At 44.4% G+C, this 21,505-nt stretch overlaps 1 protein-coding gene across 1 annotated transcript in view; it reads right to left on the bottom strand.

Annotated features, from left to right (window-relative positions):
• LOC124789546 (UDP-glucosyltransferase 2-like) overlaps nt 1–21,505 on the bottom strand; it is a 111,631-nt gene that overhangs the window by 46,372 nt on the left and 43,754 nt on the right. Inside the window, exons 3-4 of the mRNA XM_047256945.1 lie at nt 14,162–14,349; nt 5,857–6,316 (exon numbers count right to left, since the gene is read on the bottom strand). Coding sequence (XP_047112901.1) covers nt 5,857–6,316; nt 14,162–14,349 — 648 coding nt within the window. The remainder of the gene's footprint in view (nt 1–5,856; nt 6,317–14,161; nt 14,350–21,505) is intronic.

Below are 21,505 nucleotides of genomic sequence, written 5' to 3'. Positions count from 1 at the left end.
CCACAGTGGTAGACGGAGACGCACATTGTCAGTTGGCCAAACACCACGGAATCTGGACAGAAGCAAGGGATGTTGTGTGGTGACACTACCCACATTTTTGCCTCTTTTGAAACGATATAAGGCGTGCAGTGCACCGACGGCCTATTGAGGCGTTCAACACGCATGGTTAAGGCCGGAGGCGGTTCCGTGATGTTTTAGGGGTGTTTTTCCAACCACGAGTTGGGCTCATTCATCCAGGTTATGTTAATATTCTAAGTGACAAAGTTCCTCACTTTTCTTTTTTATTTCATCAACACTATGCTGTTGTCAGTCCTGTCTCACAAGATGACCATAGCCACGTTCACAATAACTGCTAGCTAACGTTCTCTTTTGACGAACACTCAGGGACTTTACCGAACCTCTACAGGCCCGTCGTATCGCCCCATCATTATTTAACAGAAAATGCGATCACGCTGTAGGACAAAGAAAAACAGACGCACCACGAACGAATTATCCAAATGGGATGGGAGTCGGTAAACGTGACTTACTTGTATCGAAAAACAATTGATTACAATTTCAGAAAAATTTGGTGATTTATTCAAGAGAAAGAGCTTCACAAATGGAGCAAGTCAATATCGCAATGGCCCACTTCTGCAAGCGATTATTCAGCTTGGCAGTGTTTGATAGAGTTGGTTGGTTGGCCCTCTGAGCAAAGAGTGTCCAATTGGCACGTTAGATTATTAAAACAAAACTTTGAGCTGGTTGGAGGGCGCTGCCCATAATGCTCCAAACGCCCTCAATTGGGGAGAAATACGCTGACCTTGCTGGCCCTGTGTGGGAGGGCATCGTCTTGCTGAAATGTAAGCCCAAGATCGTTTTCCATGAAGGCAACAAAATTGGGTGTAGAATATCGGCGAAGTACGGCTGTGCAGTAAGTATGCTGCAGATGACAACCAAAGGGTCCTGCTGTGAAAATAACTCGTACCCCGGACCATCACTCCTGGTTGTTGGGCGGTATGACAAGCGATACTCAGACTGGTACCCCACAACTATCCAGGATGTCTCCAGACACGTCTCAGCTGGTCGCTGGGGCTTAGTTAGAAGCGTGACTCATCACTTCATCTACATCTATATGGATACTCTGCAAATAACAATCAAGTGCCTGGCAGACGGTTCATCGAACCACCTTCACAATTCTCTATTATTCCAATCTCCTACAGCGCCAGGATAGAATGAACACCTATATCTTTCCGTACGAGTTCTGATTTCCCTTCATTTATCGTGGTGATCGTTCCTCCCTATGTAGGTCGGTGTCAACAAAATATTTTCGCATTCAGAGGAGAAAGCTGGTGATGGCAATTTCGTGAGAAGATTCAGTCGTAACGAAAAACGCCTTTCTTTTAATGATTTCCAGCCCAAATCCTGTATCATTTCTGTGACACTCTCTCCCATATTTCGCGATAATACAAAACGTGCTGCCTTTCTTTCAACTTTTTCGATGTACTCCGTCAGTCCTATCTGGTAAGGACCCCACCCCGCGCAGCAGTATTCTAAAAGAGGACGCACAAGCGTAGTGTAGGCAGTCTCCTTAGTAGGTCTGTTACATTTTCGAAGTGTCCTGCCAATAAAACGCAATCTTTGGTTAGCCTTCCCCACAACATTTTCTAAGTGTTCCTTCCAATTTAAGTTGTTTGTAACTGTAATACCTAGGTATTTAGTTGAATTTACGGCTTTTAGATTAGACTGATTTATAGTGTAAACAAAGTTTAACGCGTTTCATTTAGCACTCATGTGGATGACCTCACACTTTTCGTTATTTAAGGTCAACTGCCACTTTTCGCACCATTTCGATATTTCTTCTAAATCGTTTTGCAGTTTGTTTTGATGTTCTGATGACTTTATTAGTCGATAAACGACAGCGTGATCTGCAAACAAACGAAGACGGCTGCTCAGATTGCCTCCAAAATCGTTTATATAGATAAGGAACAGCAAAGGGCCTATACCTTGATGAACATGAGAAATCACTTCTGTTTTACTCGATGACTTCCCGTCAATTACCACGAACTGTGACCTCTCTGAGAGGAAATCACAAATCCAGTCACATAACTGAGACGATATTCCATAAGCACGCAATTTCATTACGAGCCGTTTGTGTTGTACCGTGTCAAAAGCCTCCGGAAATCCAGAAATACGGAATCGATGTCAAATCCCTTGTTAATAGCACTCAGCATCTCATGTGAATAAAGAGCTAGTTGCGTTTCACAGGAACAATGTTTTCTAAACCCATGTTGAGTGTGTGTCAATAGACTGTTTTCTTCGAGATAATTGAAGTCCGAGCTAAATTTCGAGCTTCTCTAAAAGATTGTCAATCTTGGGGATTTTGCGTCTGTTTAAATTTCCCATGTTTGTTTCGTTGTTTCTGCAGCAGTCTTCTAACCCTTTTTGTGTACCAAGGAGGATCAGCTCCGTCGTTTGTTAATTTATTTGGTATAAATCTCTCAATTGCTGCCGATACTATTTCTTTGAAATCGAGCCACACCTGGTCTACACTTATATTATTAATTTCGAATGAGTGGAGATTTTCTCTTAGCAAGGAGTCAAGTGAAGTTTCATCTGCTTTTTTGAACAGGTATATTTTTCTTTTATTTTTTGGAGGATTTGGGGATTACAATATTCAATTTCGCTACGACTACTTGGTGTTCACTAATTTCTGAATCTGTTTTGATGCTCGTTATTTAGTCACGATTATTTGTTGCTAAGAGGTCAAGTGTGTTTTCACAACCGTTTACTACTCGCGTGGCCTCATGAACTAACTGCTAGAAATAATTTTCAGAGAATGCGTTTACCACAATTTCGGATGATATTTTATGCGTACCTCCGGAATTAAACATGTATTTTTGCCAACATATCGAGGGTAAATTAAAGTCACCACCAACTATTATCGTTTGAGTCGGGTATGTGTTTGAAATCAAACTCAAATTTTCTCTGAACTTTTCAGCAACTCTGTCATCTGAATTGGGAGGTCGGTAAAAGGATCCAGTTATTATTTTACTCCAGTTGCCAACAATGACCTCTGCCCATACTAACTCAGAGGAAGTATCTACTTCAATTTCGCGACAAGAGAAACTACTTCTGACAGCAACAAACACGCCACCGCCAATCGTGTTTAGCCTGTACTTTCGGAACACCGTTAGGTTCTTCACAAAAATTTCGGCTGAGCTTATGTCCGGCTTTAGCCAGCTTTCAGTGCCTATAACGATTTGAGCATCAGTGCTTTCTATTGGCGCTTGGAGCTGTGGTATTTTCCCAACACAGCTACGACAATTTACAACTGTTATACCGATGGCTCCTGTATCTACGTTCGCCTGTGTTCTTCCTGCACCCTTTGTGACTGAAGCCCTTCTTGTGTTTTCCCGAGACTCTCTAACCTAAAAAACCTCCCAGTCCACGCCACACAGCCCCTGCTACCCGTAAGCCGTCTACTGCGTATAGTGGACACCTGACCTACTCAGTGGGACATGAAACCAAACCACCCTTTGGCGCAAGTCGAGGAATCTGCAGCCTACACGGTCGCAGAACCGTCTGAACCTCTGACAGACCCTCCACTCGGCTCTGTACCAGAGGTCCGCAATCGGTCATGTCGACTGTGCTGCAAATGGTCAACTCTGTTTTCATCTTGCAAGAAAGACTGGCAGCCTTTACCACTTCTGTTAGCGGCTCGAAACCAGAGAGAATCTCTTCTGATCCAAAGTGACACACATCATTGGTACTAACATGAGCAACCACCTGCAGTTGGCTGCACCCTGTGCTCTTCATGGCATCCGGGAGGGCCCTTTCCACATCTGGAATGATTCCACCCGGTATGCACACGGACTGCACGTTGGTTTTCTTACACTTCTTGTCAGCTAAGTCGCTAAGGGGCCCCATAACGCGCCTAACGTTGGAGCTCCCAACTACCAACAATCCCACCCTCTGCAACTGCCGGATCTTGCAGGCTGAGAGTTTTCCTCTGAAGCAGGACAGGCGACAGAACTCGGCTCAGCGACAGTGCCAGCCACAGACAGCACCTGGAACCTGTTTCTCAGACAAACCGGGGAGGCCTTACGTGCGGCCCCCTAGGAAGTCTCTCGCCGCCTGCTTCGCCCCGAGGCGACTTCCCACTCGACCACAGGTGAGGGGTCAGTGCGAGAAGTAACTGGGTTGGCCACCGGTGAGAACCGATAGGAGGACTCGGACGTGCTGGACGTCCGTTGGATCCCCACGGCCGACCCACAACAGTGGTGCCCATCGACTGCAGTCTCAAGCTGTGTAACCGAAGCCACCACAGCCTGAAGCTGAGAGCGAAGTGTCACCAACTCGGCTCGCATCTGCACACCACAATCGCAGTCCATGTCCATAGTAAAGACCGTGGAAAACTAAACTATGCAGGTAAACGGACTATCGGTACGTGCTGCGCAACTCTACTCTGGACCCTGACGGAAACGCACGAACTGTGTCTAGTAATACGCAGATATTCGAAAACCTAATTACCGAAGCACTCGTGAAACTAAACAATTCGCCCCTGATAAGGAACTTGTAGTATGTCACAAAATCGGTTTACTTTCTGACGCAAACGAAAACGCGAGAACTGTGGCTATTAGATTTTAAATTTACACGCAGAAACTCAAGAAACTAAACTATTAAAGCACGCAGATGATACAATAAAATTCGCTCCTAGTTAGGAACTCGTAAATGACACAATAGCGGTTACTTCCCTGTTGCTGCGTCTGTCAGGGTCGGTTACTGCTGCCTGACACCACTTAAAGACAATTCTACTCCATTTAATGGGATTCCAGGCCGAAAACGCCCTGGACTGTGGTGGGATATCAACTGGACTGTAGCCCTCCTTGCGGCCCGAAAATCAGGAGTGACGGTCTGTGGTGTCATTTCTTTTCACATCACACCCCTTTGGTGGTTATCTGCGGCATTCTTAAAGCACAGCAGTTCGTCAACGTTTTGCTACACCCCGTTTTGTTGCACTTCGTGGCAAGCCATACTGGGGTTACATTTCAGCAAGACAATGCCCGCCCGCACGCAACAGTTGAACGGAATTTGGCACGATCTCCCTCAGCAAGACATACAACCATTGTGTCAATCAAGCCCACGGCTCGTGGTCTAATGGTTAGCGTTGCTGCTTCTGGATCACAGGGTCCCGGGTTCGATTCCCGGCCGGGTTGGGGACTTTCTCTGCCTGGGGTCTGGGTGTTTGTGTTGTTCTCGCCATCATCATCATTCGTGATAGTGGCTAGATTGGACTGTGTAAAAACTGGATTGCGAAAAATTTGGGACTTTGTACGGGCGCTGATGACTGCGCAGTTGAGCGCCCCACAAACCAATCATCATCATCATCATCATCTGTCAATCAATACCTGACTGAATAACTGCTCCCATAAGGGCCGCAGATGGACCAACATGTTATTAACTTGCTCAATTTGTGAAGCTATTTCTCCTGAAACTGTAATCATTTGACAGCAAGTAGCAACATATATTCCCGGAATTTTCTACAGCATCGAATCATCAATGAGCGGCTTCAGGTGTAATTGGCATACCAGAAGAAACTTGCGGACTATCTCGAAGAACTGGAGCTCTTATCAAAGCTAAAGGAGTGATGTCTCTTGGAGGTGATGAATATTTTGTCCACCGTGCTTGGAAGATGGTAGAAAGCACAGAAGTTGTTACAATACTCTCTCTACAAATTTGTCCCTCAACTCGTTCAGAACACTTCACGGTTCTCAAGCTGGACTACCTAGACAACACTGTTCAATAACAAAATAAGACATGGTCAGATTACTTACAACTATAGATTACAAATTATAGGTACTAACACATAAGCTGTACCTTGGGAAGAGGACTAGTATCCGGCTGGATGTGTAGGCCAGTGAGTTCCACGAAATTGGGAAGGTTCGGTCGGGGGTAGCTTTCGGTGAAATGGTTGGTGCTGAACATGAGACTGAAATTTCTCTCGAGTTCGTAGATTGATGGCACTCCAGCACCAAAGTAATTCTTCAGTATTGCGTCGTGTTTCGGTAACGCCACATTGAACCACACCAGAATAAAGTAGAGCCACACATAAGAGCTGTAGAGTCTCTGCCAAAACGACAGGTGGTCCGAGTAAGCGTGGATCCACCATGGAGAGTAGGCTGGGTTGTCCGGGTTTCCGTGCGTCCAGTGGGTGTAAGGGTAGGCTCCGACTGTCACGATGCCCACCATCGGTGGGGAGCCCACAGCCTGAGCCACGCCGTAGAAGCACGGCACCAGCGACCTCTCCATGATGTACAGGTCGAACTTGGGCGGCGACCTGGAACAGCATGCACGTGAGTAAATATTTACGTGTTTTCAGAACTGAAGAGCAGGAATGAATGTCGAGTGAGCATTCAGAGGCGCAGAGCAGGAATTTTATCGCCAACATTCGAGGGCGTGCTGAAGAGTAATATTCCGAATTTTTATTCTATTCCCAATAGTGGTTGGATATTACATGCCATACATTTTGCTCAGTTCACTTTACCGCTTTACTGACGCAAGTTGCAACCCTCTGACGCTAGAGGGCTCCGAATTGTAGCGTGTAACATGGCAGTATGTAACGTAACTACAGTGAAAAGCCAAAGAAACTACACTACTGGCCATTAAAATTGCTACACCAAGAAGAAATGCAGATGATAAACGGGTATTCGTTGGACAGATATATTATACTGGAACTGACATGTGATTACATTTTCACACAATTTGGCTGCATAGATCCTGAGAAATCAGTACAAAGAAAAACCACCTCTGGCAGTAATAACGGCCTTGATACGCCTGGGCATCGAGTCAGAGCTTGGATGGCGTGTACAGGTACAGCTGCCCATGCAGCTTCAACACGATACCACAGTTCATCAAGAGTAGTGACTGGCGTATTGTGACGAGCCAGTTGCCGCTTCCACCATTGACCAGACGCTTTCAATTGGTGAGAGATCTGGAAAATCTGCTGGCCAGGGCATAGTCGAACATTTTCTGTATCCAGAAAGGCCCGTACAGGACCGGCAACATGCGGTCGTGCATTATCCCGCTTAAATGTAGGGTTTCACAGGGATCGAATGAAGGGTAGAGCCACGGGTTGTAACACATCTAAAAAGTAACGTCCACTGTTCAAAGTGCCGTCAATGCGAACAAGAGGTGACCGAGACGTGTAACCAATGGCACCCCATACCATCACGCCGGGTGATACGCCAGTATGGCGATGACGAACACATGCTTCCAATGTGCATTCACCGTGATGTCGCCAAACACGGATGCGACCATCATGATGCTGTAAACAGAACCTGGATTCATCCGAAAAAATGACGTTTTGCCATTCGTGCACCCAGGTTCGTCGTTGAGTACACCATCGCAGGCGCTCCTGTCTGTGATGCACCGTCAAGGTTAACTTCAGCCATGGTCTCCGAGCTGATAGTCCCTGCTCCTGCAAACTTCGTCGAACTGTTCGTGCAGATGGTTCTTATTTAGCAAAAGTCTCCATCTGTTGACTAAGAGATCGAGACGTGGCTGCACGATCTGTTACAGCCATGGCGATAAGATGCCTGTCACCTCGACTGCTAGTGATACGAGGCCGTTGGGATCCACCACGGCGTATTATCCTCCTGAACCCACCGATTCCATATTCTGCTACCAGTCATTGGATCTGGAGCAACACGAGCAGCAATGTCGCGATACGATAAACCGTAATCGCGATAGGCTACAATCCGACCTTTATCAAAGTCGGTAACGCGGTGGTACGCATTTCTCCTCCTTACACGAGGCATCACAACAACGTTTCACCAGGCAACGCCGGTCAACTACTGTTTGTGTATGAGAAATCGGCTGGAAACTTTCCTCATGTCAGCACTTTGTAGGTGTCGCCACCGGCGCCAACCTTGTGTGAATACTCTGAAATCTAATAATTTGCATATCACAGCATCTTCTTCCTATCGGTTAAATTTCACGTGTGTAGCACGTCATCTTCGTGGTGTAGCAATTTTAATGGCCAGTAGTGTAGTACACCCACCTAATGTGGTGTAGAGGCCCCGCGAGCATTTGGAAGTGCCGCAGCACGACATGGCATGAACTCAGTTAATGTCTGAAGTAGTGCTGCAGGGAACTGACACCATGAATCCTGTAGGTCTGTCCATAAATCCGTAAGAGTACGAGGGGGTGGAGATCTCTTCTAAAGAGCACGTTGCAAGGCATCCCAGATATGCTCAATAATGTTCAAGTCTGGGGAGTTTGGCGGTCATCGGAAGTGTTTAAACTCAAGAGAGTGTTCCTAGAGCCACTCTGTAGCAATTCTGGACGTGTGGGGTGTCGCATTGTCCTGCTCGAATTGCTCAAGTCCGTCGGAATGCACAATAGACATCAAGGGATGCAGGTGATCAGACTGGATACTTACGTACGTGTCACCTGTCAAGAGTCGTATCTAGATGTATCTCAGGTCCCATGCCACTCCCACTGCACGTGCCCCACACCATACAGAGCCTCCGATATCTTGAACAGTCTCCTGCTGACATGCAGGACCCATCGATTCGTGAGGTTGTCTCTATACCCGTGCACATCCATCCACTGATACAATTTCAAACGAGACTCGTCCAACCAAGCAACATGTTTCCAGTCATCAATAGTCCTAGTAGTGCTGTAGGAAACTGACACTATGAATCCTGTAGGGCTGCCCATAAATCTGAAAGAGTACGAGAGGGTGGAGATCTCTTCTAAACAGCACGCTCCAAGGCATCCCAGTCAGAGAAGGACAGGGAGATGGTCACTACAAACAGGATCGAGGACGTCAACGGCGATGAGCCCAAGGAGGTTGGGGGAAGCGAGGGTATCATAGGGGGTGGAGTTACTTTCAGGACGGGTGTGCTCTAGGAGAGGAACAAGGTCACCATGGAGGGTGGTAAGGAACTGATGCCACTGCCGAATGGTGGCAGGGTCACTGCTGTGTATGTTGACGTCAGCAGCGATCACATAGGTGGAGAAGGTATGCTCAACATGGGAAATGAAGTCGATTGGGAGAGGAGCTGCAGGGCAGATATAGATAGTGGCACAGGTGATGGTGAGGGAGGAAAAAAATATTCGGAGGAGAAGGTCTTCAGTCGGGTCATTCAGTGGTGACGGGCCCAGGCGAAGTGTAAACCTTTATGTCGTGCAATCATCAAGGCTACACGACAGGGATGACGGCTCTGAAAGCCCATATCGATGATGTTTCGTTGAAGGGTTCGCGCGCTGACACTTGTTGATGGCCCCGCATTAAAATCTGCAGCAGTTTGCGGAAGGGCTGCACTTCTGTCACGTTAAACGATTCTCTTCAGTCGTCGTTGGATCCGTTCTTGCAGGATCTTTCTCCGGCCGCAGCGATGTCGGGGATTTGATGTTTTACCCGATTCCTGATATTCACGGTGCACTCCTGAAATTATAGTACTGGGAAATCCCCACTTCATCGCTACCTCGGAGATGGTGTGTCCCACCGCTCGTGCGCCGACTATAACATCACGTGCAAATTCACTAAAATCTTGATAACCTGCCATTGTAGCAGCAGTAACCCATTTAATAATGCGCCAGACACTTGTCTTATATAGGCGTTGCCGACCCCAGCGCCATATTCCGCCTGTTTACCTATCTCTGTATTTTAATACGCATGCCTATACCACTTTCTTTGGTGCTTCAGTGTATGTTTGTGCGTAATAAACAGCTTGCTATAATCAAGTTTCTCATCACTGACACATGGAGTACTCTCTGCTTCAGCAAGATAATACGACGCCTCACACGACCTCTGCAACAACACGATGCCTTCGAGGTCACTGTCATCGATCATCGTCGGACTTGGCCCCATCCGACTTCCATCTGTTTCCATAAATGAAAGGACACCTTCGGTGACTTTGCTCTGATAGTAACGAGGCAATGCAGCAGGCGTGAAGTTGTGGCTCCATGAATAAAGTCAAACATTCTACAACGAAGAATCAAAAATCAGTCTACATCTACAGTTACATCTATATAGACACTCCGCGAGCCACGGTACGGTGCGTGGCCGAGGGTTCCCTGTACCACTAGGAGTCATTTCCTTTCCTGTTCCACTCGCAAACAGAGCAAGGCAAAACGACTCTCTATACGCCTTCGTAAATCTCTAATATTATTTTCGTGGTACTTACTGGGATTGAATGTTGGCTGTAATAGAATCGTTTCACAGTCAGCTCCAAATGCCGGTACTCTATATTTTCCCGGTAGTGTTTCTCGAAAAGAACGTCGCCTTCCCTTTAGGGATTCCGATTTGAGTTCCTGAGGCATCTCCGTAATAGTTACGTGTTGTTCGACCCTACCGGTAACAAATCTAGCAGCCCGCCTCTGAATTGCTACGATGTCTTCTTTCTATCCTGCTACGAATCCCAAACACTCGAGCAGTACTAAAGAATAGGTCGCACCAGCGTCCTATAAGCGATCTCCTGTATCTTCGAACCACTTTTGGCTAAAATTCTCCCTATAAACCGAAGTCGATCGTTCGCCTCCCCTACCACAGTTCACACACGTTCGTTCCATTTTAGATCGCTTTGCAGCGTTACGCCCACATATTTGAACGACTTGACTGTGTGAAACAGGACACTAGTAATACTATAGCCTAACGTAACTGTTTTTTTTTTTCTTCCTCCTCATCCTCATTAACTTACCCTTTTCCACATTTAGAGGCAGCTGCCATTCATCACACCAATTACAAATTATGTATCTCGTTGGGAGAAATGTGTTCGTTGACAGGGTAGATATCAACAATAAAGATGTAGAATGTTAATAAAGCATCTTCTTCTGTAGTGGTCAATCCAAGGATTGGTTTGCAACAGCTACAATGGCAGCTTGTCTCCATTCTGTGCGTCTTTCAGCTTTTCTCTTCATTTCTTTATAGGTGTCACATCCCACATCTTTCACGATTTGATCCATGTACCTCAGTCGTGGTCTTCCTCTTGGTCTTTTTCCCTCGACATATCCCTCTATGGTTGTGTTCAGGAGTCCTTTATGTCTTAATAGATGGCCTGTAAATTGAACTCTTCTTTTAACAATGAAACTCCAGAAGCTTCTCTTCTCACCTGCTCTTTCCAGAACCACTTCGTTTGTGACCTTGTCGATCCATTTTATTTTGAGCATGCGTCTATAGCACCACATTTCAAAAGAATTTAGCTTCTGCTGTTCCTCTGTCCCGAGAGTCCATGTTTCACACCCATAGCATGCCACACTCCACACATATGATTTCAAAAATCTTTTCCTGGTTTCAAGGCTGATGCTCTTAGATGTTAATATGTTTTTTTCTTCTTGTTAAAAGCAGCCTTTGCTTGAGCTATTCTACTTCTCACTTCTGCCTTGTTCCTTCCATCCCTGGTAATATTACTGCCCAGATAAGTTAATTTATCAACTTGTTCAAGCAGTTCATTGCCTACATGAACTTGGACTTTCACTTGATCTTCTTTGTCGCATGCCATTACTTTTGTTTTTGCTTTATTAATTCTCATATTATATTCTTCACCCATAAATTTATCCATTCTATTCAGTAGGACTACAAGATCTTCTTCACTTTCAGCCAGGACAGCTATATCATCGACATATCTTATCACATCTATTCGTTGGCCATGAATTACTACACCTGTCTGTGAATTTTCCCTTACTTTTTTCAGCGCCTCTTCAATGTATACGTTAAAGATAACAGGGGATAGTGCGCAACCTTGTCGGACACCTTTCCGTATCTGCACCTCTTCTTGTTTTGTCCGTCCACGGATAACTGCTGTCTCGTTTTTGTACAGGTTCCATATCATTTTTCTATCTTTATGGTCCATTCCTACTTTTTTGAGTACCTCACACATCTTATCCCATTTAACATTATCAAAGGCTTTCTCTACATCTACGAAAGCTAAGTATAAAGCATATTTCATTTAAAAATCTTAAAGAGATTTCACATAGAAAATTCGGATGGATTTATTTTCAGCGCGCCCGCGTACGTTGCTCCCAAAAGGAACCTCACAACTTCTGTCCACAAACGTGCAGCAGGCTTTGGACGTCATTAGATCACTAGTACCGACTGATCCCACTCAAAAGTAATATGGATTTTGACATGCGTTTCGCAGACAACTTAATAGTTTACTTACGTTACAGCTTTAAATATGAGGATTGGAACTTATTTATTTACAATCGATACAAAAGAGTTACATGTTTAGGCCTGTTACTGCCCTTCGAAGTAGTCACCAGTGTTGTGCATAACCCGTTGGAGCTGTCTACTGGCTGTCGAATCTCTAGAACAGTTCTGAAGCGAATGCCACGAATGGTTCCTTCATCTTCGGAATCAAATCAAAGTCACGAGGACTTACGTCCGGGAAGTATGCTGGATGGTACAGTACTTCCCAGTCCCAGCGACAGAACTGAGCAGCCACGGTTTGCGCTGTATGCGCCCGCGCATTGTAGTGCAAAATGATGGACGGGTTGCGCAGTAAGTGTCGCCGCTTCTTTCGCAAATATGGTCGCAGGTGATGACCCAAAAACGAACAGTAATACTGTGCATTGACGGTCTGCCGTGTAGGAACGTAATGCGTTAGGATAACACCATCACAGTCGTACGCGAGAATCACCATAACTTTTTAGACCGCTCCATTCGCACCATCAACAGAACAGGCTCTGCTAACGGTATGCTACGCCTTCCAAATCGTTGGCAACGGGATCTACACGACGCTGGTGACTACTTTGAAGGACAGTAAGAGAGGCAAACATGTAACTCTTTTGTATCGGTTGTGAATAAATAGGTGCCCCTATTTAAGTTCCAACCCTCGTAGATAAGTGCAAAGACATTTCGCTTATTTGCAGCAAGTGTCATAGTTCAGATGTACCTGTCCGTTTTTTGCTATAAGAAAAACAGGTACAGACACCACGCTCTCTTAATGAATATGCTATTGCGGAATTGTGTAATGGCATCCCGTCTCATTAAAATGAACGTGTCCCGAGAAACATCGCATTTAGAGGTACTATACTGATAGCAAATCGTTTGAAATACCTCTAACGAGGTAATTCTTCTGTCCCCATATTCTGGTATCATATATTTAATCTTCGTTTATCCTAATGGAAACTAAAGTATTGCACATATTCATTCTAAATGACACAATGGTTTGGAGACCTGCATTATACGGAGTACCGACATTGTAACGCACAGATCTTTCACGTAGGTGAAAATTGCTCAAAATGTTGATATTCAACGGACTGACCGATAGTTCACTCTCGTTCTACACTATTTATCCAGTACTTTTTGGGTTAGCCAGCCAGAGTGGCCGAGCGATTCTAGGCGCTACAGTCTGGAACCGCGAGAATCCTGCGTCGGACATGGACGAATGTGATGTCCTTAGGTGAGTTAAGTTTAAGTAGTTCTAAGTTCTAGGGGACTGATGGCCTGAGAAGTTAAGTCCCATAGTGCTCAGAGCCATTTTGAACTTGTTGGGTTGGGTTGGGTTGTTTGGGGGAAGAGACAAAACAGCGAGGTCATCGGTCTCATGGGATTAGGGAAGGACGGGGAAGGAATTCGGCCGTGCCCTTTCAAAGGAACCATCCCGGTATTTGCCTGGAGCGATTTAGGGAAATCACGGAAAACCTAAATCAGGATGGCCGGACGCGGGATTTAACAGTCGTCCTCCCGAATGCGAGTCCAGTGGGCTAACCACTGCGCCACTTCGCTCGGTAACCAGCACTTGTCTCCTAAATACATGGCAACACACTCACATAAATTATCCCAACAATTTTATGCCTTCATTAAATGCCTCTCAACTTCAGTCGGTACTTGAAATGCTTCTTACTAATGTCATAACGGCAATTAGACGTGTGTGGTACCTGGAAACTGGTACCATCGAAAGTTAGTTTCCCTGCTTTGAGGACCATCTGCATTCGTAGAACCAAAAATTCAACACCATTGCTGTTAATAACAAACGGGGCAAATCCGTATAATATGAAAAATTTTGCCTTTTCACGTAATGTTAACAAAGGTCGTTATACTGAAGTAACGTGAGATTTCCTGTTTGACGCAGGAACATCCGCAGTACGCTCTGCTCACTCCACAGAAATTCCCACTCTGTGGTGCTGAAGCAACAGATTGCTGGGAGAAAGTGATTCGCAGTGGTGCACGTACTTCATGAAGTCGACCATCTCTGGACTATTGAGGCCGTCTTCGCAGATGGGGGCCGACATGTCCTCCATGCTCCACACCATCTCCACGGGGTCCCACTCGTGCGATGCCATCTCCATCCAGTCGAAGGACTTCCGGAGGTACCTGTACGCTGGCGATATGTCCACCTCGGTCAAGTTCTTCACAGGCTTCTGTGAACCAGAAAGTTGGACAAAATAAAAATTGACGTTCACTAAGTGCTTCAAAAAAGAAATTATTCGAAGGCAGGTTATCCATATGACACATGTAGTACACGAAACGGGCCCTGTGCTGTCTGAGGTTCGCAGCCGAATGGTCCAGTTTCCCGGAGAAAATTGACTGTCAGCAGTTTCCCACTGAAAATAATAAAACTGGTTAAGATGACTGATTTGTTCAGTCTTCTAACCCAGGAACCTTTTCGTTACATTACTCATTGGTAATATGTATTCAACAAGATGATGACTAACAGTCCGACACTATGGGCTGACACCATCTGTCACTATCCGCTATCTGATCAAAAGCCTCCAGAAATCACTGTGTAATACGGAGTTGACCATTAGACGTCATCAGAGGCAAAATAGTCGATGCAAAAGAACGTGGCGAGTGTTGTGTTATGAGTTGAGAAGTAGTAACAACATTTTTGGTCAGTCTGGATAGATGACTGACTTCCTACGGGGACTAGTCGTTGGATGTCAACCGAGCGCCAAATGCATCACGGACATTTCAGCCTTTCAAAAGCTATCCACGGCGACTTGGTGATGTGCCTGTAAAGTGGAAATATGAAGGAAGAACCACAGCTAAAAGAAAACAAATGTGATCTCATGTCCTGAGGGACATGGACCGTCAAGCATTGCGGAGCGTGACTGTGAAAAATAGCATAAAGTCAGCGGAAGGAATCAATTGTGAGTTACAAAGCGTTACCAGCGTTCCAGGCAACACAATAACTGTATTTATGGAGTTAAAAAAAATGGACTAGAATGGTCGAGAAGCTCCTCATATGTCACACATGTCTGTGGTCAGTGCTAGGAGACGCACGAGGTGGTCACCGGACACTGGATGACTTGGAACCAAAGGTTTGGAGGGATGTTTCACGCTACACCCGCTGGATGGGTCTGAGTTTGGTGAATGCAGGGAACACTTTACCTGTCATGTGTGGTGGCTACAGGGAAGTACAGGTGAGGCGGTGTTACGGTGCTTTTTTCGCGGTTAGGGTGTTGTCCACTCATTGCACATAAGAAAAGTCTTAATACGGAACGATATGAACACATTTTATGGCATCGTGGAGTGCATAGAGTAAAGGAACAGTTCAGAGAAGATGGCTCTATCAGAAAAACAACGCATTCTGTGTGGCAGTAGTTTGTGGCCAATAACGTTCCTGAAATGGTGTGACATGGACATAGTCCAGATCCGAACCCAATGGAACCCCTCTGGAGTGAGTCAGAAGGCCTACTTCTTTCCAGACCCAAGTGTCCAATACCACTGTCTTCTCTGGTTTCGGCTCTAGAAGAAGAATGGGTTGCAATTCCTCAACAGAGATTCATTGACAGTGTTCCGAGGAGAATGCATGGTGTCATACATCTCATATTAACGCTTACTATTAGGTGTCTGGATACTTTCATCCTATAGTGTATATACAGGGTGTACGTAAAGTACGGGAACACTTTCAATAATTGATTGCAGAAGAACCAAACATTGTACAGATATCATACATATGTCATTTTGAAGAGAAACCGTGAAAGTTTTTTTTTTTTTTTCATGTATACCGCCACAGCGTAGTTTGGGAACTTGCCGATAGCCAGCGCTAGTCGCAAACATGGCGAATTCTGGTGCGGAACGAGCGTTCTGTGTGTTGGAGTTCGACAGAAACAGATGTGCTACTGAGCTGTTCAGTGGTCGTTTAGGACCAAGTACGGTAAGAAGCAACCAACAAAGAAGACCATTTACCACTGGCACAACAAATTCGTTACCACGGGTTGCTTGTGCCCGGCAAAGAGAAGCGGGCGTCGCAGTATGAGGTGAAGTGAATGTGGAGCACGTACGAGAGACATTCATAAGGAGTCCAAAGAAATTGGTGTGTGGCATCACGTGAATTCGAAATGGCTCCAGCGACAGTGTGGAAAGTCCTGTGACAGAAGCTGTCTATGAAACCATTCAAATTGGAGGTAGTCCAGAAGCTCAATGACGACGACAACGTCAAGCGTTTTGAGTTTTGTTCACATTTGCAACAACTGAATGAGGATGGGGATGGTACTGTTAACGGCTTAATTTTTAGCGACGAAGCCACTTCTCACACTAATGGGAAAGTGAGCAGGCATAATTGTCGAATCTGGCGTACAAAGCATCTACACGAATGCACTGAATTTGCGCGTGATTCCCCTAAGGTAAATGTTACTTGTGCCTTGTCACGATGAAAACTGTACGGGCCATTCTTCTTCGCCGAGAGCACTGTCACTGGATATTCCTACTAGGACATGTTGCAGCAACGGCTGATGTCTCAAATGCAATCGGACTCTCTGTTCATCTTTCAGCAGGATGGGGCTCCACCCCATTTTCATCGTGAAGTTCGTGGATACCTGAACACGGAGCTGCAGCATCGATGGATCGGCTGTGCTACAGAAGGCGACAGCCGTTTCATGAAATGGACTCCCCATCACTAGATCTCACTCCGTGTGACTTTTTTCTGCGGGGACACATTAAAGATCTGGTGTACGTACCGCCTCTACCACGTGATGTAGCAGAGCTCCGGGAGAGAATAAGTGATGCGACTGCCACAGCCGACGATGCCATGCTGGGAGGGGTATGGCAAGAATTCCATTACCGTACTGACGTCTGCCGGGTCACTCATGGTTCGCATATCGAATGTTCAAAATACAATATGTATAACATCAGTACTACGTGTAGTTCTTGTGCAATAAATAATTGAAAGTGTTCCCGGACTTTATGTACACACTGTATTTTCGGTTACGAAACGTGCTTAAGATATTTAGACCTGCTTCGCTATCTGGGGAACTCATTCTGAGCGATAATGAGGTAACAAATGGTTCAAATGGCTCTGAGCACTATGGGACTTAACATCTATGGTCATCATTGCCCTAGAACTTAGAACTACTTAAACCTAACTAACCTAAGGACATCACACAACACCCAGTCATCACGAGGCAGAGAAAATGAGGTAACATTTGTTTGCATTACTTGCATAAGAATATGCAAATTCAAGATGCCAAAATAATTTTCCATTTAATGTTACATGTCTAAGAATGACGTAGAGCCTCAGTCTATCTGTATATTTACGCAATTATTTCGCCTGCTATGAGTAGGAAATTTGGGTGTTACTTAAATCTAACCGGACATCATTAGTGAATCAATGTAAAATATGAGGAGAAATTTGAGAAAGAAATCAAAGTTTATGGAGAAGAAATTAAAACTTTGATGTTTATCGAGGAGTGTGTAATTCAGTCAGAGACGGCAAACAACCTCGAAGAGCAGTTGAATTCCACGAATATACGAGGTGTTATCCAAACTTTTTCGGACTGGTACTGCAATCTGTTGAAAACCTTACTTTGGGAGCAATGGTCACCATCACCCTCGAAGTAGTACAGATATGCACGTACACACCGGTCCCAGGGGTTCTGCCACTGGTCAAACGTTTTCTGGAAGTCCTGTTCTTTGAGGCTGTTTATCACCGCCAGCAATGCTTCTTGAATCCTCTCTAGAGTGTCGAACCGGTGGCCTTTCAACTTCAGTTTCAGTTTTGGGAATAGCGCGAAGTCGCATACTGCCAAATCCGGCGAATACCGTAGGTGGCTGGTCCCGGCGGAGGTACCAGTCCTCCCTCGGTCATGGGTATGTGTGTTTGTCCTTAGGATAATTTAGGTTAAGTAGTGTGTAAACTTAGGGATTTATGACCTTAGCAATTAAGTCCCATAAGATTTCACACTCTTTTTTTAACGGTAGGTGGGGTACAACCGACATGTTGTTTTTTGTCAAAAAGGTCCTGGTGAGCATGGACGTGTGACAGGACGCGTTGTCGCCATGCAGCAGCCACTTCCCTTGACGCTAAAGTTCGGGCCGTCGTCGCCGCACGTTCTCACAGAGCAATCGCAAAACGTCACAGCAGTATGCGGAATTCTCTGTTTGGTTGGGTAGGACGAATTCTTTGTGTACAATTCCCTTGGTATCAAAGAAAACGATGATCATGCTTTTCACTTTGCTCTTCACCTGTCTCCCTCGTTTGGGTCTTGGAGAGCACGGGCTCTTCCACTGGAACGATTGTTGCTTCGTCGTACGTGCATGCTCTTTCCCCCAAACATTTGTTGAATCATTGCAAGGGTCTCCGTAACACTTTCCCCTAGATTCGCACAGAATTTGATACACCCGTGTTGTTCTGTTCGCAGATCCATCGTAAAATCGCCACACACCAAACACAGAGTATCATGGAAATCACGGTGTACACACAACACGTCCTCTCAGCTGAATGCCACTCCGCACACTGACTCATCAGATATGCAGCTCTCGCAACGTAGCGGTGCAAAGATCTAGTACTCCTAATTTCCAGATGGCAGCACCAGTCCCGAAAATTTTGGGTTCCACCTCGTAGTCGTGTCGTGAATACAGGTTATGAGACGAACATCAACAAAAGTAAAACAATGGTAATGGAATGCAGCCGAATTAAATGAGACGAAGCTGAGTATATTAGACTTGGAGATGAGACACTATAAGCGATAAGTGAGTTCTGCAACTTCAGCTTCAAAATAACTGATGATGGGCGAAGTAGAGAGGATATAAATGCAGACTAGCAACAGCAAGAAAATCAGTCCTGAAAAAGAGCGGATTATTCACATGAAATATAAATTTAATTCTCGGAAAGTCTTTTCTATAGGCGAGTGGCCTTGTGCGGAAGTGAAATCTAGAGCATAAACTATTCAGACAAGAAGAGAACAGAGGCTTATGAAATTTTGGACTACAGAAGAATTTTGAACGTGAGATAGGAAGATCGACTAACTAATGAGGAGTATTGAATCTAATTGTGGAAGTAATAAATTTATGGCAGACCTTGCGTATAACAAGGGGTTGGTTGACAATACACATTTTCAGTTCGGCAACACAGGGCAAGTTAAAATGAACATCGATTGGAGAATTTATGCAGAGATGAAGAGCTGTTGATAGGATAGATGGCGTGGAGACTGAAGACCAGAAAAACAGTAGTAAATCAGCAATACCTAATAATAATAATAATAATAATAATAACAGTAATAATAATAAACACCTAGTGTGTGTTTCGTAAATGAAAACGGAAAACTCAGCTTAAGCAACACTGAAAATTGTGAATATTTAAAAAAATATTTTGACCATGTTCTTAATGTCCAGAAGCTCATGATAATTTAGTAGAAGATTTATCTCTATCAAAGAAACTGAAGAATCAATTAAGACCTCAAAGAACAATAAAGCTAGCAAAGACGAGTCTACTACAGCGGAACTTTTGAAACGGTCTCTTCCAAAATAAGAAATGAGCTAAACGTAATCTCTGGCGAAATCTGGGAAACGGAAAAAGTTCCAACAGAGTGAAAGGTACCCTTGATACATCCACCACAGAATAAGGGCAAAACACAAGACTTGACAACTACAGAGGAATTTCTTTTCTACCAGTTGCATACAAAATATTTACCACGGTCTTACTAAACAGAACAGAAGCAACACTGGACAGCTATTTAAGTGACTATCACCTTGGTCTGGGGAAGGGCAGATCATTTTCTGTAAACATATTTTCGCCACAGATTACTGAACTCAAATGATGTATGTTTGTAGGTTTCATAAAGACCTTTGATTCTCTTGAAAGACAAACTATGGACAAAAAATTCGAGATTTTGGCGTAAAGTATGAATTATCAATTTTAATTCGTGAAAGGTTTATAAACACATTAGATAATGTGAAATTTCTGGGAAAAATTTCTCAGCCCGTCGAAATACACACAGGTGCATGGCAATATGAGGACTTATCGCCATTTTTAACTGTGTTAAAAAACAGTGAGGGTTTTAAATGAAAAACTGAATAAACATAAGTATCTACCAGTAAGGTTGCAAAGAAGAAACGGAATAAATTGTCTCGCATTTACTGATGGCTCTGCTATACTTTCTGAAAATGCGACATTTGCTGTAAAACAGTAAGTAGGACCGACTCAAGAAATACTGCAGAGACAGAGAAATTTTTGCAAACATTAAGAACGCACCGATATTTCTAAAAACAGATATTGGCCAAACTGAAAAGGTTAAGCAATGTAAACGCATTTAGGAGATAGCCCAAGAAAATGCTTAGTAATAAGCTGCAGTAAAGGAAAGGATACATGAAACGGGAAGGGAATATAATATAACTAAAGGCTTTTACAACAGGAGATACCTGCCAAAAAATTCAAAAATAAGGCGTTACAGTACAGTAACGAAGCCAGAATGTCTATATGCAAGTGAATGCCTAGCATTGAACTGTAATTTAGATAAACTAGAAATACCAGAAATGTGAATCATTAGGAAATTATTAGGCCGACGAAAAACTATGGAAGGTTGTCAATTATGTAGTAATAACGAAATTTATCTAAATAGTGAAAACATATCAGAAGCAGTGAGAAAAAGGATGCTGGTATTTTTGGACATTTACAGCGAATCCAAAAAGGTACAGTGACCAAAAAGGTTTTCAAATTAAATTTGCTGCCAGATTAAAACTGTGTACCAAAGCGAGACTCGAAATCCGGACCTTTGTATTTTGTGGGCAATTGCATTACCGACTGAACTATCCAAACACGACTGAGTTCTCGTCCTCACAGCATTACTTCCGCCAGTACCTCGCCGCCTAACTTCCAAACTTCAACCTTTCTTTCAGGAGAGTTAGTCATGCAATTTTCACAGGAGAGCTATTGCGAAATTTAAAACATAGGAGACAGGGTACTGGTGGAAAAACAGCTGCAAGGACGCTTGGATAGCTCAGTCGGTAGAGCACTTGTTCACGAAGAGAGAACTTGCCTGCGAAGGGGAAAGGTCATGAATTCGATTCTCGGTCTGGAAAATAGTTTTCATCTGCCAGAAACTGTTGTATCATTGCAGACTACGTTGCAGAGTGAATGTTACGTTTGAGATATTCAAAGTTTGGGATAAGAAGTTAACAACAAGTGGAATCTACTATGTAAAAAAGTATTTAGAAAATAAAATACAAATGAAAATATAATATAAAAGTTGAAGATACAACTGACAAAGAACTTTTTAGGGAAAAGTGTTGACAAGGAATAAGAGTGAAAACAATTGAAGTGAAGTGGTCATAAGACAGAAAAAACATAGTGGACAG

Source organism: Schistocerca piceifrons, chromosome 3 (assembly GCF_021461385.2).
Source record: "Schistocerca piceifrons isolate TAMUIC-IGC-003096 chromosome 3, iqSchPice1.1, whole genome shotgun sequence".
Lineage (NCBI taxonomy): Eukaryota > Metazoa > Arthropoda > Insecta > Orthoptera > Acrididae > Schistocerca > Schistocerca piceifrons.
This window is presented reverse-complemented; position numbering and strand designations above follow the sequence as displayed.